The sequence below is a fragment of the Sporobolomyces koalae genome (genome assembly GCF_050403365.1).
Source record: "Sporobolomyces koalae JCM15063 DNA, S_koalae_JCM15063T_v1_ctg16, whole genome shotgun sequence".
Lineage (NCBI taxonomy): Eukaryota > Fungi > Basidiomycota > Microbotryomycetes > Sporidiobolales > Sporidiobolaceae > Sporobolomyces > Sporobolomyces koalae.
This window is the reverse complement of record NW_027481755.1, coordinates 298561-314733: the sequence shown is the minus strand read 5'-3', so window position 1 is coordinate 314733 and position 16173 is coordinate 298561. Positions and strand designations below refer to the sequence as shown.

The window sequence follows — 16173 nt, the reverse complement described above, 5'->3', positions numbered from 1 at the left end:
GATTATGAATAATGGATTCTACAGACTTTATTTGAAAGCGGAAAAGAAATGCATTCTCATAGGATTCGCGCAATCTTCTCTTGTGCTCAGTTGTCCTTGACCAATTCTTCAAGAAGAGCTTTCTCGACTTCCCATGCACCTCCCCACGAGATGGTACGAGCTTTGAACCCTCCAGCTTGACCTTCTCGTTCGAGCCTGCGAGACAATTCTCGGTACATCCTGACGAGCAAGATGTCTTGTCTAGAGAAAAGAAAAAGCGCGGTATCAGATAAAACGGATCTTATTAAAAGAGGCAGAAAAGAGACAGAGATACGTACGGCCTCAAGTGGAGAGCAGGGCACAAATCATTCCCACCATCTCCAACGTACACGACCTGATCAAACTGGTCCCACCCTCCTCGTCGTTCCATGAACGCTTCCAATTCTTCACCTTTGCACATGTTGGGACTACATCCCACGGTGCACGAGTGTTGAGGACCGTTCGGGTCAACTCGACGTTTGAGTTGCAACAGTCCGTCGGAACGGAATTGAGCCGGGTTCGTAATGATTTCATCAAATTGGTTCTCCATGCCATAATGCTGATTTTCGACATGCCTCATAAACGGTCAGGGAAACGTTTGGTCTGGCATCTTTATAGGTTGAGAGGAAAACGTACGCGCAGAACAGTGTCGATAAAGACCGTGTTCGAGTTGGAGAGGCACAAAAAGGTAGTTTCGGGATCCGAGCGAGCCTTGACCGTCGCGAGACCTCGCTTCATCGCCGGGTGCTAGTCATTCACAGGCAGCGGATTCAGCTCGTTGTATGGCGATGAAAATCAGAAAAGAAAGAGAGTGAAAAAACATACGACGGGAAGAGTTTGGAGAGCGCCTTCAATGTCGGCGCGAGTCTTGCCCTCTTGGTGGAGCTTGACAAGATGTTGCGCACTATGATCGAACGAGCCGACAGTCAGCTTGTCGGTATAATGGAGCGAAGCAGAACGAAAAGAGCGAGCGCAGAAAGAGGAGAGAGAGAGCAGACTTGCACATTGTCGGTCCACTGGGTCGTCTTCTTTGCTGCACGGAGACTCGTCCTGAGGTGAGGAGCCAACACCTCAAACACGTAGCGATCCGTGTCCTGGTCTGGAGCGGTTCAAAGGGGAAGCGAGTGAGCGGGATCGAGCGGTACGACAAGAGACGGAGAAAGAGCGTACCGGCGCAGGACCAGTCAAAGTCGAACACGATGAGAACCTTTTTGACCATTGTTCTGTGTCGACCGAGACAGGAGCGAGCGAGAGATTGCCAAGGTTGAGTCAAAGCGAACGGAGCGAACGTGCGGCGGTGCGAGGCGAACAAACAGGAAAGTACAAGCGAGGCTCAAATGTCAGCTACACAATCCAATGCTTCACATATCGGGTGTGGCCTCGGTCGCAGTCAAACAGGACGCGAAGAGGGTAGAATTTCGAGGCGAGAAAGTGGAGCGCGACCACCGGTGAGGGGGTCAAGCGGAACGAGGCAAGAAGTGCAGCGTACCTTAAGAAGGACTGTCCTGTCAACGAGAGTTGGTGTAGAGGTGGAGGAAGCCGACAGGCGGGGCGCGCGACGGTTAGCTCGTCGGATACGAATCGTACGAAATTATTCCAAGTCGCTCACTTCGGGCCTTGCTCCTCTTCTTGCCACTTTTTCTGCACCTCTTACCCCCGCACATTACAATGGCTGCTGCTCCTCTCATCCTCGGTCTCTGGTGAGCGGTTCTTCCGCACGCCCAGCGCCGCCTGTCGCTCGCTGGGTTTTTTTCTTTCAACACCAAACTCACATTCTCGTCCTATCTGCGTCTTACGCTGTGTAGGTCGGTTGTTCTCGAACCCGGAAAGACCATCTCGCAGAACACCTCGCCTGCGATCCAAATCACCAACGTCTCGGTCAGTCTCTTGGGCTCTCTCTCGTTTCATCATCTTTACGCGTTCAAACAAGCATCCTGACGTCGCCTCTCCTGCCTCTCCCCTGCAGTACGGTGCCGAGGTCAAGGGAGATGCTCGCTCGGCCGTCATGATGAAGTACCCCGAATTCGAGCAAGACTCGGACGACGAGGAGGATGAGGACGAGGAGGACGACGACGAGGAGGGAGACATCAAGCTTCCCAAGCTCATCACCAAGGAGACCGTCCTTGCTGTCCTCAAGCCCAACGTCGTACGTACTCGCCGATCTGTCCGTATCGATCAATACCTTTAGACCGCTGATTCTCAATCCTCCCTCCTAGTCTGAGCAATCCGCGATCAACGTCTGCCTCGTCGAGGATGTCGAGGTTGTCGAGCTCTCCGTCTCGGGACAAAAGTCAGTCCAGTACCGCTTCAGCTCTTGTCGTGAACCCGAAACTTAATACGGTTCTCGTGCCCAACAGCCCCGTCTACCTTACCGGCCACTACATCCGCCAAGAGGACTTTGACCAAGACCCCTACTCGGACTCGGAGGACGGTTCCGACTTTGACTCGGACGAATTCGACGAGTCGGACATCTCGGGCCTGATCGGCGAGGGTTCGGACGACGAATCGATGGAGGATGCCGCTGACCGCATCCAAGAGGTCAAGGAGGAGAAGCCGTCAGTTTCCAAACGTCATTTCGACCTGATTACGAAGCATGTATTCTGATCTAAACAATTTTGTGTGGCTACAGTTCGAAGAAGCGCGCTGCCGAGGTCTCCTCCGCCGCCGATGACTCGACTGTTTCCGCTGCCGACCTTGCTGGCCTCTCGAAGAACCAGAAGAAGAAGTTGTTGAAGGCCCAAAACGGAGAGGCCGTCCCTGCCCCTGCTGCTGCCGCTGCCGCTTCCCCGGCTGCCAAGAAGGAGGAGAAGAAGACTGAGAAGAAGGTGAGCCATGATCGTCTTTCCCTCCCATCGAGAACTGCTTTCAAGACAGGAACCTGACGATTCGAATGACCAATTCACAGGCTGCTGCTGGACCCAAGACCCAAACCCTCGCTGGCGGTCTCGAAATCACCGATGCCAAGACTGGAACTGGAGCCGCTGCCAAGTCGGGATCCAAGGTCGGCATGAGGTACATTGGTAAACTCGAGAACGGCAAGGTGTTCGACTCGAACACCAAGGGTTCGCCTTTGACCTTCACCCTCGGACGGGGACAAGTCATCACTGGATGGGACAAGGGTATCGTTGGCATGCAAGTTGGAGGAGAGCGAAAACTCAGGATCCGTCAGTCCCTTTTCCTCATTGTTAGAATTATACGCTTGTTCTTGCGACTGACGCCAATTCTTCGATTTGTCATTGTTTAGCTGCCGCCATGGCCTACGGAAAGAAGGGTACCCAAGGTATCCCTCCCAACTCGGTCCTCCTCTTCGACGTCAAGCTCGTCAGCATCAAGAACTAGAAATCATGTTTTTGAACCATCATTACATTACGCTGTAACTGAAGAACCATTGCATTACTACAACGTCATATTCACTTTTCGTGCATCGTCTGAATATTTTGGCATTCATCGTTTTCGAGCCGGCAAATCCGCGGGGCAGAGGCTTGAGCGTTTTGGTCATTCGGCGCTCAGTGCACCTCTCACGTTTCCTTCCCTCTCAAACTCCGGTCGTCAGCGGCGGTATGCGATTACCAGTCTGTTGTCCATGTCTGCTCATCTTCAAGGTACGACGAGACTGTCGATCAGGTCTTGAATTCATTCGAGGCGCTGACCTAGGACGGTCTTCGCCGGTGCAGGCGATCGATGCAGTGCTTCTCTTGCTACTCAGCCTTGCAGCTGCGTAAGAGTGTATATCCTCATCTAATTCTCGTTCGCGCTTACTGTGATTGACTTGTATGCTTCAGGACCCGACTGTTTGCTGAACCGTTTTCGACATCTTCGTCCTACATATCCGGTCTATGCGTTACCGTGTTGGCGATCTCGACACTAGGCTTGACGGCGTTTACGGGCGTCAAGGATTTCTTCGGAGGTGACATTGCGACTAGCATCCAATGGTCTCTTCTTGTGAGCATTTTTCTCTTATTCTCGAGTTCCTGCTCTGAATGTGCTTGACGATGGGACATTATAAGGGCCTCGCCCTTACGAACGGAGCACTGTGGATATTCGTGTTTGTGAAACACAATACTCGAGCCGTATGGTGAGCCTCCTCTTTCCTTGCCAGGAAGAATCAGCTCGATGCCGCGATCACCGACTAGTTTTCTGCTTGTGTACTTACAGCTTTCCAGTCTTTGGGGATGTTTGCGACTCAGGTTGGATGAGGTATGTCACGTTGATCGTGAGTCCATTTCAGCTTTCTCCCCCAAACCGAAGCATCAAAAGAAACTTTGTATTTCGGTGAGAACAGATTCTCCTTGTTTCGGTCTTGCTACAACTCGCATACTTCGGTATCATCAAGTTTGGTCAAATCTCACTCTTGGGAGCCGGCAAGAAACTCGCCAAAAAGCTCAAAAGGAAAAAGAAGCCCCACAAAGAAAGCTATTCAGTTCAGAAACGACAGCGTATGGACCGAAAGGGGCAGCACGGTGATGAGGAGAGTGAGACGATAGGGTTTGGAGATTGGAACAGCGCCAGTGGCAATTCCAGCGTGGGCGAAGATTCGTGGGAGGAAGCGTTGCGTCCAACTCGAAGAGGCAGTCAAAGTCGCTATTCGCAGCATGAGAGTGTATGAGGTATGCATATCCCACTCAATCTACATCGTCCGTACCCGGATTTCTGATCGCTAAGCGAGTATAGACTCTCTCCAGTGGCGAAGGATGAGTGTCGAATGCGTAGATTAGGGCGGCTTGCATGATTCAAGTGGGGTGAGCTACAGCTTTCATGTAGAAACTCTCGCGCTGTGTCAACTATTTGGAGCGCATGACCTAGTGGGAAGCACAGCCCCATGAGGTTCAGATCTTGCAAGTGTCGCCAAGAAAAAGCGGCTCGGGTGCCAGAGGCCTGTGCACGAGAGGCGCGCGTCGTGAACGGGCCCGTTTGGTTCCTGCTTGACGTTCCCTCTTTACAACAACCAGTACCTTCACAAGTCATGTCCGCCTCTGAAGAACATAGACCGACGCTCGAACAGCACGAAGCTCGTCAGCGTCGTGCCGAAGCGATTCCCCTCGAGATCGGTACAGAGCTGGCCTGGTCTGGAAGCTCGCTCGAGCCAGGCAGTCACCCTCCTTCCGATTACCCACATGGTCGCTCCATCTCGCCGAGTCCTCTTCGCCCACTTGAATCGCGACTGTTGGACCCGATTGAAGGTGTCGCGGCGCAACCGTGGCGGCTTGAGCTTGTGGAACCGCTCCCGGCCGGCACGTATCGGTACAGTCAGGTGTGGAGGGCCGTAGCAGTCCCACGAGACGAGAATGTAAGGATACCCGTCGTTCTCAAGCTATACCAGGAATCGCTTTTTCCCTACTGGCGGTATTGGCGCGAGCGAGGCGAATTAGGCCCACACACCGCGAAGACTGTTCGACAAGCGGAATCGTACGCATATAGTTCAGTCGATATCATCCTTATCCAGTCAGGCATGTAGCATCAGATGGGCTCATCTTTTCATCCTGGCAGCGTGGCGCGAGACTTGCAGGGATCAGACATCCCACTCTGTTACGGATTTTACACCTTTCAGCAACCTTCGGGCGAGGTCTCGGTTGGAGTTGTCCTCGAGGATCTGGAGTACAAGCGAAAGGGTATTTCAGTCCCAAAATATCTAGAGAGGGAGGTCAAACTGGACTCTCTCACCTTTGAGGAGTTCGATGATATCGCGAGTCCATTGTTTTCTGCTCGTCGAGAACAATATGCGAGACTGACCTCGAACTGAGTACAGACATGCGCCGCCTTACGACTCCAGAACCGCCTGCACGAGTTCGACATCGCACATGCACTCTGCGACCTCGATCAATTTGTGCTTCTCCAGTCTTCAGCTGACCGCAGCGCCAGGTCCTGGACTCTGGTAGGACTCAGATTCAGCAGAACCCTGCCCAAGCCCGAAGATGACGAAGTGGATGAAGAGGCAATGCGCAACGGCACGTCCGACGATGTGTGGTGGAACGAATGGGATCAGGATCGGTTGATGGGGTCCGCAAGGGATGTATTCGACCCATTCGACGATGTGTTCGACGATTTGGCGGGAGGCTGGTACAAGTTTGAGAAGAAGCGCAGGCTCCTCGACTTTCTTTACATGCACCAGAGGCTTTCGAGAGCTCAGCAGCAACAGCCGCAACGGAGCGAAGAAGCTCGGGAGGAACAGTTGAAGCTTGATGCCAGGCTGAAGTGCTTGTTCGAGCAATACGGCGCGGGGCACTAGGATTGGGTGTTTATCAGAGGGTGGCTCAGACCTCTTCATGTTCGATTGCGGTAATCTATGTCCTCGTTGCCTCGTATCCCTGCAGAGAGGCTCTGTCTTGAAACTTGTGATCCATAACTCGACCTCGTTTTTTATCGCGTTGACCTTGATTTTCGCGTGCTCAAGCGCCTCCCTCCCGCGCGCGGTTACAATCTCGGCGATCCTCGCGAATCGATCTAGGCAAGCTGACTTCTCGTCGAAATGGTTGCTCCGCGGCGTCCGTAGCCGCCCGTCTTGTTGAACATAGACTGCTGATAGGCCCACGAAAGTAGAGAGGGTCTTTGAGTGGTCCTCGGGAGAGATTCAAGGATAAGTCAGTCCACCCCGATCCGACCTCGACAGTTTGAGCTCTCGCATGCAGGCACTCGTTGTCCCTCGCCAACGTCTATCGCACGCATGAAGGCAGGAGATTCCATTGCGATACTTGTGGCTAGCTCGCGAGGCTCGCATCCGCTCAAATACGCCTTCTCCTAGCGCTAATGCCGGTGGGGGGCACTTCCGTCTGAGCTCTTTCTTGTGTGCGTCGGCGTGCGGTAGGTGCAGGATCGAGGTCGAGAGTTTGGTGCGCTGCTTGATGCGAACGCGTCGATTTCGAAGGAGGAGGGGACACCTCGCTTTGTTAAGTATGCTCATTCAGGCGCTTGCTTGCAATCTGCATTTAGTACTGTATAGGCGTCGAACGTGCCTCGCATGTGGGGTGTCGTGCGGCCAAATAGTCGATTAAATCGGAACTTTGCGAGCGTGCGACATGAAGAGTGAGTAAGCTTGAGGGGCAGCGGGCGATACAGCGCTTTGAGCTCGGCCGACACATTGTACAGTAGGCGAAGGCGGGTGCTCGAGCGGAGCAGCTGCGAACGTGGGGGCGGAACTCTGTCACTCGATGAGACTTCGACTTCTCTCCCTCCAGCCCATGTCTAATCTCGTAGCATACAGTACTCGTCGCGAATGACCCACAGCTGCTCACGGATCGGTGCTTGTACGATCCGCTTTCGCTTCGATGCCATCATCCCAGTTCATCGGCATCCCCTCCTGTCTTTTCAGGCTGACCATCAGCGGAGATCACAACAAAATATCAGCAGAAGATTCGCTTCCGCTCGAACGCGACACCGACGATCCGCAGGCAGGAAAGCGTCGTTAGGACAATCTCTGAAAACACAGCTTGTACTCACACGAGATGTCCATCTCCGGAACCTGCTGAATCGGCAATCCGGAGGAGAACGATCCTTGGGAGGTGCGGAATTGAGGAGCAAGAGAAACAAGACAGGCAGGAAACTGTCGAATCTCCCGATCGCAGGGACCTTCTCTCGGTACAAATCGCTGCAACTTGCGCTGCGGGATTTACTCGACAAGTTCCTGTAACTCGCACTCATACTGAGTCAGCCCCGACCTCGATTGCTAATCGTGAGTTTGATATTCATCCTCCGCCAAGTCTTGCAAGATTGCAGCATGATCAAGCTACTCTTAACGTCGATCCGGGTCGCCGATGGTTGAAAATCAGCTATGCCCTCCCCCGCTTTGACAGCTTGCTGCGAAATTATCTCGACGATGCTGCACAAACGATGCTCTGCGAACGAATGGTCCTGCGACCTGTCGACAATGTTCTCGTCGCGCCTCTCTGCGATTCTTTTCGTCGTGATCCTGCTCCTATTCTGGCTCTTCTGGAACTATCGTGACATGATCCACCTGTGGAAACTCGCGTCGGGTACCCTTCAAGAGGCTTTTACCGGTCACACTTCCTCGAGCCAATCCTGGTCGTTCTCGGTCGAAGCGACTGTGCTCCTGTCGGATTCTTCGGACTAGACCGTTGACGTGGGAGACGCAAGCTCGTCCCGCCGAATCGAGTACCGCTTTGGCCGACCTCGCAAAACCGAAAAAGGTCAACGCGCTCGCCAAAAAGGATCAGTTGAAAGGAAGACTCTTCAAAGGCGGGCAATTCAGACTAAAGACCGCTCCCTGGTGAGCTACACCTTGTTAAGACGGCGTTCTTGGCATAATGTCCGCTGAACCTGCTATCGGTTGCAGTCCCGAATTGTTGGCAACCCTCGCCACGAAGCGAACGCCGATTCTCGAGTCAAGTTCTCTCCCTGCAAGTCGGGGCTCCTAGCCGGAGCTTAGATGGAATTTTTAAAGTGTATACAGCCGTCACTTGATCGTTCAAGCTCGATTCGCAGCAGTGAACCGGGTCTCTCTCTGATCTGGTCTTTCTCCCTGTCCCTCACCCTCGATTTCGTCGGGGTCGTTCCGTGAGGTCTACAGCACTATCAGCTCGCTGACGTTTCGGGGGCGACGGCGGCAGATATTTCTTGATCCGTTTCTGGGGCAAAAAAACAGCGAAGCGAGACGGGTCAGTTGATTGGTAGCCGGTAGAGCAGAAATTAATGCGAGAAAATCACATCTAGTACCCGTTCCTTCGGATCGCTGTAAGCCTGTCCAGGGGATCGCGAGACGATTCATCAGTCTCTGCGAAAAAGAAAGCAGCTTAAATGTTTACACACGTCGATTGGAAGGAGACCGAGATCCTTCAACGCTCCGTGAAGTTCGAATGCGAGAGCCAAGCGAGGCCCGTAGTGGTAGATATCTTTGACATTTGGACTTGACAGGGCGGACGAACCCGTGATTGGGCGATATACTAGCGGGATGTCCCCTTCCTTGGGTTCAGACCCTTGCCCGTCGCTGATATCCCCGTAGCCGATGTCGCACATTATACTGTCCGAATAGTCTGTTAAGAGAATCCGCTTGCAGCGAAAGACATCGGCATACCTACCACCGATGCGCGAATGCGAATGTAGGATCGTGAGCTAAAGTTGCGTACAGCTTGTGAACGGGTGAATAAACTTACAACAGCACTTGAGGGAGGAGTTTTTGCACGTTCTCATGCAATTCTGACAGAGTTTTGAGACCGGGTTCTTCGCCTGCCCACGCGCTGCTCTTGACAAAGTCGTGGCGCTAGTACTCGAGTCACAGCGTTGTCAGGAGAAGCGTTCGAACGATAACTAAAGCGCCTATCCTCTCACCTTGACCTCGATTCCAAGCAGGGGAATATGAAACCCGAGCTTTGGAAGCTCAGTAACGTTGTCCTGACGGACTACAAGCATGAAGAAGTAGTCGATGCGAACACCTAACTCAGCAGGATTGGGGTCAATTCAGAAATGTGTCAACGATTGAACAGCATGGAGAGAATAGGAGGAGTCTCACGCGTTTGATTAGTCTTTGACCCTGGCTTCGGTATATCCCTTGCATGCTCGCAAAAGAGCTGGATCTCGAATTTCTCCTGATATTCGGAGTCGAGAAAGAGCCGGACTATTTGAGGTAAGATTGCAAGCACGTTCGCGCCAAAAGCCTCTCTGTGGCGACCAAAGAAAAGTAAGAGAGCGCCGAATTGTACGTCCTTCCTCCTGAGTTTAGAATTGAGTTACCTGTTGTCCGTTTCGTTGAGGAGGATTCGTCTATTCTGAGGCGAGATCTCCGAGGACGGACACTTTTCGAGGTGATCAAGGAACGCGATTTGATGTGTAACGGGCCGTTCAGTTTCCCATACGCCTATTTCTAAATCTCGGTCCTTGATAGCCGGGTATTCCTTCGCGATAGCATTGATTTTAATTGTTCCCTGATGCACCAAGTATTGGCAGCGCTGAAGCTGTAGCAAAAGGTTGCTCGCGATTGCCGCAAATGCAGGTTTCACCTTTGGCACGGCTGCTAATCGTGTAGACAGCAAAAGTTCTTTCTCTTCCTCCTCATCGGACAATGACGGCGACGTCTATCGACCGTAATAGAGAGACCGTAAGCAAGTTTCCGCTCATTCGGATGTACCGCTCGAAAGGCTTACTGTCCGGCGCGCTTGCAGGATTTTGTGCCACTGGTCATGCTTTCCTGTCGACAGTAGAGTGACTGCGTGCCCGTGGTCTCGAGCCTCTGGGATGAATACGGATTCACGCCACGAGATAATAGGTCTCCGAGAGGGCGATCCGGGGCGAGCCGGCTGGCCAAAGGAGTTTCGGAAGCGTGAGACCGCGATGAAGCTATGTCCCGTCATTTCTCGGGAGGAAAAAGTGGAGGAAAGCGTGAAGGAAGCCTTGTAACGTGGGCTTTGCCCGTTTCGCCAAGAAAAAGCGGCTCGTGAGCCAGAGGCCTGTGCGCAAAAGACGCGTGTTGTACCCTTCTGACTATGAGGTAGAAGAGCCTGGTCAATGCACAGGTCTCTGCAGATGTCGCCAAGAAAAAGCGGCCCGGACGCCAGAGGTCTGTGGGCAGGGGACGCCCGTTTGAAGGGGCCTCTTCTGTTTCTTCTGCTTTACATTCCTCTTGACAACAACCCGTACAATCACAAGACATGCCCGCCTCTACCTCTGCAGAAAGCAGACCGTCGGTCGAAGAGTACGATGCTCGGCAGACTCGCGCAGAAGTGATTCCTCTCCAAATCGGCACAGAGCTAGCGTGGACCGGTAGCTCGCTCGAGCCAGGCAGTCACCCTCCTTCCGACTACCCACATGGTCGCTCCATCTCGCCGAGTCCTCTTCGCCGACTTGAGTCGCGACTGTTGGACCCGCTTGAAGGAGTCGCGGCGCAACCGTGGCGGCTCGAGCTTGTCGAGCCGCTCCAAACGGGCACATATCGATACAGTCAGATATGGAGGGCCGTGGCAGTTCCACGAGACGAGGATGCGAGGATCCCCGTCGTTCTCAAGCTATACCAGGAATCGCTATTCCCCTACTGGCGAGATTGGCGGGACCGTGGCGAATTAGGCCTACACACCGCCAAGACTGTTCGACAAGCGGAATCGTACGCATATAGGTTAGTCTATACCATCCTTTCCCATTCAAGTAGGGAGCCTTTCATGGTCTTAACTCTCCGATGTTGCAGTGTGGCGCGAGACTTGCAAGGATCAGACATCCCGCTCTGTTACGGATTTTACACCTTTCAACAACCTTCGGGCGAGGTCTCGGTTGGGGTTGTCCTCGAGGATCTGGAGTACAAGCGAAAGTATATTTCGGTGCCAAAATATCTAGAGAGGGAGGTCAAACTGGACTCTCTCACCTTCGAGGAATTCGATGATATCGCACGTTCATGATGTTCGCTCGTCGAGAAACTAGGCACTACTGACCTCGAACTGATCACAGACATGCGCCGCCTTACGACTCCAGAACCGCCTGCACGAGTTCGGCATCAAACATGCACTCTGCGACCTCGACCAATTTGTGCTTCTCCAGTCTTCAGCTGACCGAAGCGTTAGGTCTTGGACACTCGTAGGACTTGGATTCAGCAGAACCGTGCCCAAGCCCGAAGACGACGGAGCCGACAAAGATGCAATTCGCAACGGCAGGTCGAACCAACGGTTGTGGAATGAATGGGATCAGAAGCGGTTGATGGGGTCAGCAAGGGATGTGTTCGACCCTTTCGACGACGCTTTTGACGCTCTGGCGAGAGGCTGGTACAAGTTTGAGAAGAAGCGCAGGCTCCTCGACTTTCTTTACTTGCACCAGAGGCTTCCGAGAGCTCAGCAGCAACAGCCGCAACGAAGCGAAGAAGCTCGGGAGGATCAGTTAAAGCTTGATGCGAGGTTGAAGGGCTTGTTCGAGCAAAACGGCGCAGGGCACTAGGGTTAGGTGTTTATGAGACGGTGGTTCAGGCCTCTTCTTGTTCGTTTGTGGTAATCTATGTCCTCGTTGCCTCGTATTCCTGCAGAGAAGCTCTGTCTTTGATTCTGCGATCCAGAACTTTCTTCTTTTGCGCATAGTTTGCCTACAGTGAGCTGGGGGCGTTGGATGCGTTGACGGAGTCATTCCTTGCGTTGTGGCCGATCTCGTCGAGGACCGGGAGAAATTGCGCCGTTGACGCCTGAAGACGTGACCTCCAGAAGTAGCAAATGCAGGAGGAGAGAGCGACCCAGGATTTGGTGAAAGGCGTAATAGCCGGGACTGATGAAGCAAAAAGTATGTCCCGGTATCATGTACAAGCGTGACGCGAAGGCAAGACGCGTCAGATGACATGGTTGCGTTACAGACCAAGCGTACCAGAGAGTTCGACTTCGTTGCGGTGTGTAGCCGTAGAAATGAAAACATGAGCACAATCCCATGTTTCTAAGCCCAGGTCGCTTGCCAAACAGCCTGACTCACACCTCCTTCCCTAACTCGTCGACGTCTTGCCCGCACTGCGAGCCTCGCGACGAACAACTTGCAAGACCCAAGTCTCACTTGTCACCCGCCTCTGCCCCCGTGAATCGTTCCGCCTCCTGGCCCCTCTCCGAGCGATCAACTCACATGCCGAAGATTCAAACGGGGCGCAAAAAGAGTGTCCTGTGTACATGCAGACACTATGGATGTGGATTACGCAGAAACCCGGTGACTGGACAGCACGGCGTTCCGCAGACAGTTGTCACCAGGGAGAATCATCAACTCAAGGACGAGGAGGACGAGCGACATGCTCCTAAGCCTGCCCTTGCCGCCACCAGCGAGCCCGAGGCTCTCGACAACTCACACGCATCCCAACCAGGACAGCGCATGATACTGGACTGCAGTGCCGAAACCGAGGCAAGTGCAGAGGGGCCGCGCGGAACCGCCGGTGACTTGCTCAATCCCGCTTGCCTGCTCGCTCGTAGACCTCGGCTCATCGTGGCGAAAGCGACGGCGATCAACAAGCCTCGCACGGAATTCTGATCGCTTCCTCTGCCCCGGCTCTTGATGTTCTCCCCGCTCACGACGCGCAATACGCAGTCGACGAACATTTCGTCGCGGTCGGACATAAGCCTGCCCTCGCCGAGAAAGTAGCCGAGGTTGACGAGAAGGTCGAGTATGTTTGGGCTTCGGTCCGAGCGCTCCGTTTCTTGTTCAGCATTGCAGCGCTAAATTCGCCGCTCGTGCCTGACAGGATTACGCTCGACAACAGTCCTCAGTGATCATTGGTCACCCAGCAAAGCTTGTTCTGTACAAAATGACTGGATTAGTTGACTGAAATCCGCAGACCGTGGATCCCCCGAACATACCGCAGCTTGTGGCATGATCGTAATGAGCGGATACGTAGCACGATCAACGTTAGATCTTGCAATGTAAGTAAGGCGCCGTACGAGCGAGCAAGCGAGCGGCGGCAAACCGCGCTTAGCGCTTAGCTAGTTGCGTGAATCCGGCCGTGCTGATCCTGAGAGCGCAAGCGGAATCGATGCACGAACGCAGAAAGCAGCTGTTGAAACAGGCATGTGATGAGACCCCTGAGTCATGCGAGTGATGTGTAGAGGTTGAGTCAGAAGGACGCGAAAGATACGAAACCTTACGACCTGCTTATCTGTTGCCTTGCATACCACCATGCTATCGACAAAGATCGCCCCGATAGCGCGCAAGAGCTGCTTCTCGCTAACCCGTCGAACGTACGCGACGGCCCCGGCTGCTACGCTGCACCCCTCTGAGTCTGGACTTCGACCTCCGCATCTCCTCACACTCGCGGACTTGACCGTGCCGCAAATCCAAACCCTCATCGACTCGGCAGTAGCGTTCAAGAAGTACTACAAAAGCAAAGCGATCCCCAAAGCCGGACAAATCGCCGGTGCCAAGTTCGAACAGGGAGATGCCCAGGTCAGCGACGAGACCAAGCACCGCAGCCTCGATAGCAAGACGGTCGCCCTCATTTTCAGCAAGCGGAGTACTCGCACCCGTGTAGCGAGCGAGACGGCCATCCAGCACCTCGGTACGCTCTGTTCCCGTCTCCTTGGAAAGTCTCCTTCTCGGCCGACGTTCCTCCTTTGCAGGCGGTCACCCCATGTTCCTGGGATCGGGCGACATTCAGCTCGGCGTCAACGAGACCCTTTACGACAGCGCCCGCGTCATCAGCTCGATGGTCGATGGAATCATGGCCCGAGTAGGACACCACTCGGAGGTCGAGGTAAGAGCGCTTGTCGTTTCGTTCTCCTTTGAAACAGTGTTCAAGCAGTATCCATATTCTAGACTCTTGCTGCCAACTCCTCTGTCCCGGTCATCAACGCCCTCTCCCACCTGTACCACCCGACCCAAATCCTCGCCGATCTTCAGGCTCTTCTCGAAGTCCGACAGCCGTTCACGACCGATCTCGCCTCGCTCAAGGGTTTGACGATCGCATGGGTTGGAGACTCGAACAACATTCTCAACGAGATGATGGTGACCTACCCTCGCCTTGGAGTGAATCTCCAAATCGCGACTCCGAAAGGATACGACCTCGATCAGGAGGTGCTCGACCGCGCCAACGAAGGCATCAAGAAGGAAGGTGGAACGGGCAAAATTATTCACACTCATAGTCCTGAAGAAGCAGTCAAGAACGCCGATGTCGTTACAACCGATACCTGGTGTGCTTCCTTTCTAATTGTTCATACTTCAGTCTTCATTCTTCTCGGGTTCGTACTGACTCTCTCCAATCTTCTGCAGGATCTCTATGGGTCAAGAGGACGAGACTGCCCGCCGGAAGAAGGACTTTGCGGGATATCAAGTGACGAACGAGCTTCTTGCGCGCGGAGGCGCCAACAAAGACGCTCTCTTCATGCACTGCCTTCCCCGTCACGAGTACGAAGTCAACGACGAAGTCTTCTACGGAGACAAATCGATTGTGTTCCAAGAGGCCGAGAACAGGTGTGTGCCATTCAGCCACGTTGCCCGCCTCGTTGTGCAGAAGTTTCGATCCTGACCGACTTGTCTTGCACTGCGCGCAGGAAGTGGACTATTCTGGCCGTGTTCGATGCTTTCATTGGCAAATGGAAGCTGTAGAGTCTCGCCACTTACAATGAAATCCGAAAACGCGCCAGCCCGCGGCAATACCAGACGCTGCTTCGGTCGCGAGGTTCTCTTTTCTTGCTTTTCTTTTTCAGTCGTGCCGTTATGACATCCGCCACACTCAATCTCGACATTGTCAGGCTCATCATCCGCCAGGCCGCCTGCGATGCCGAGACCACCGCGACAAATTCTGCCGTCGACGCTTTCTATCAGCGCTCAGCATTGCTGCGGCGACTCGCGCTCGTGCATTCTAGGTGGACGCCGCTCGCACAGCTCGAACTTGAATCTTTTGTTGTGCTCACGGGACGAAACTTCACCGCTGTATCTCGAGCCCTCGAACAAAGCAAGTTCGGCAATCGGGTGAAGAAGCTTGTCGACCGTAGGGGAGTGACGAGGGAGCCTCAATCGCTTGACGCTATCCTCGAGAAATGTGATGGCCTTGCAGAGCTGGACTGTCAGAATTCGAGGCTCTCACTGGGCAGTTTGCGAATGATGCGCGGTACGTCCAAATGGCTACGGCGACTCTACTGGCTACTGACGGATCTTTGTCTCTGCATCGCAGACTTGCGCAACCTTTCGTTTTCGAACGTGAGCCTGGGAAACGAGTCACAACCGACCGTCTTGCCCTTCCGTCTGCGATCGTTCTCCCTTTCGGGAGCATGCCGTTTGAGCAACGCGCAGTGGACAGCTCTACGTGAAACAGGCAATTCGACCATCGAGAACCTCGAACTCGTGGGAAGACTTGGGGGTGATTCGGCTCGACTCCTCGATACCCTCGCCTCTTGGCTCCCAACGATACGGTACCTAGACATCTCGAGCGTCGAGCTGCCAACTCCTGTAGTCCCATCGCTTCATCAATGTCGATCGCTCGAGCGGCTCGCGCTCAAACTGTCTGATCTCCCCGCTGCGCTAGCTGTGCTCGAAAGCTCACCCCAGCATCTCGAGGTGGTTGCATCAAGCGACGTGATTGATCAATGGACGCTCGAAGATTACCAAACAAACGTCCTCTATGCCATCGGAAAGGAGCCTCTAGAAGATATCGAAAGCGTGAAAGTGTTGAGGGCGCCCGGGGTCCATGATGCGCCACGTAGCCGAGAGGTGGCTCTGTTTGTCAAAATCGGCAAACGCAAGGTCAAAGCAAAGCGCTGCTGAGAGAGGTAGCCC

General features: G+C 53.8%; 7 protein-coding genes across 7 annotated transcripts; 6 read left to right on the top strand and 1 right to left on the bottom strand.

Moving 5' to 3' along the window:
* Positions 1–86: 86 nt before the first annotated feature.
* Positions 87–1237, bottom strand: JCM15063_003142 (uncharacterized protein; the record flags this gene model as incomplete). Its single annotated transcript, XM_076678737.1, has 6 exons — positions 87–240; positions 318–577; positions 655–765; positions 844–922; positions 1021–1117; positions 1189–1237. The coding sequence occupies 6 exons, from the start codon at positions 1235–1237 to the stop codon at positions 87–89; spliced, it is 750 nt and encodes a 249-aa protein (XP_076534229.1).
* Positions 1238–1686: 449 nt separating this feature from the next.
* On the top strand, positions 1687–3357 carry JCM15063_003141 (uncharacterized protein; the record flags this gene model as incomplete). The annotated part of the gene is made up of 8 exons (XM_076678736.1): positions 1687–1718; positions 1824–1896; positions 1985–2164; positions 2235–2308; positions 2376–2573; positions 2648–2843; positions 2924–3182; positions 3263–3357. The coding sequence occupies 8 exons, from the start codon at positions 1687–1689 to the stop codon at positions 3355–3357; spliced, it is 1107 nt and encodes a 368-aa protein (XP_076534228.1).
* A 1624-nt stretch (positions 3358–4981) lies between these two features.
* Positions 4982–6244, top strand: JCM15063_003140 (uncharacterized protein; the record flags this gene model as incomplete). Its single annotated transcript, XM_076678735.1, has 2 exons — positions 4982–5305; positions 5789–6244. The coding sequence occupies 2 exons, from the start codon at positions 4982–4984 to the stop codon at positions 6242–6244; spliced, it is 780 nt and encodes a 259-aa protein (XP_076534227.1).
* A 1584-nt stretch (positions 6245–7828) lies between these two features.
* Positions 7829–8083, top strand: JCM15063_003139 (uncharacterized protein; the record flags this gene model as incomplete). Its single annotated transcript, XM_076678734.1, has 1 exon — positions 7829–8083. One exon carries the CDS (start codon positions 7829–7831, stop codon positions 8081–8083), a length of 255 nt encoding a protein of 84 aa, XP_076534226.1.
* A 2530-nt stretch (positions 8084–10613) lies between these two features.
* On the top strand, positions 10614–11880 carry JCM15063_003138 (uncharacterized protein; the record flags this gene model as incomplete). Its single annotated transcript, XM_076678733.1, has 4 exons — positions 10614–11074; positions 11144–11263; positions 11401–11478; positions 11544–11880. 4 exons carry the CDS (start codon positions 10614–10616, stop codon positions 11878–11880), a joined length of 996 nt encoding a protein of 331 aa, XP_076534225.1.
* A 1698-nt stretch (positions 11881–13578) lies between these two features.
* Positions 13579–15003, top strand: ARG3 (ornithine carbamoyltransferase; the record flags this gene model as incomplete). The annotated part of the gene is made up of 5 exons (XM_076678732.1): positions 13579–13957; positions 14019–14152; positions 14215–14588; positions 14668–14868; positions 14949–15003. 5 exons carry the CDS (start codon positions 13579–13581, stop codon positions 15001–15003), a joined length of 1143 nt encoding a protein of 380 aa, XP_076534224.1.
* Positions 15004–15114: 111 nt separating this feature from the next.
* On the top strand, positions 15115–16161 carry JCM15063_003136 (uncharacterized protein; the record flags this gene model as incomplete). Its single annotated transcript, XM_076678731.1, has 2 exons — positions 15115–15508; positions 15572–16161. 2 exons carry the CDS (start codon positions 15115–15117, stop codon positions 16159–16161), a joined length of 984 nt encoding a protein of 327 aa, XP_076534223.1.
* Positions 16162–16173: the final 12 nt, after the last annotated feature.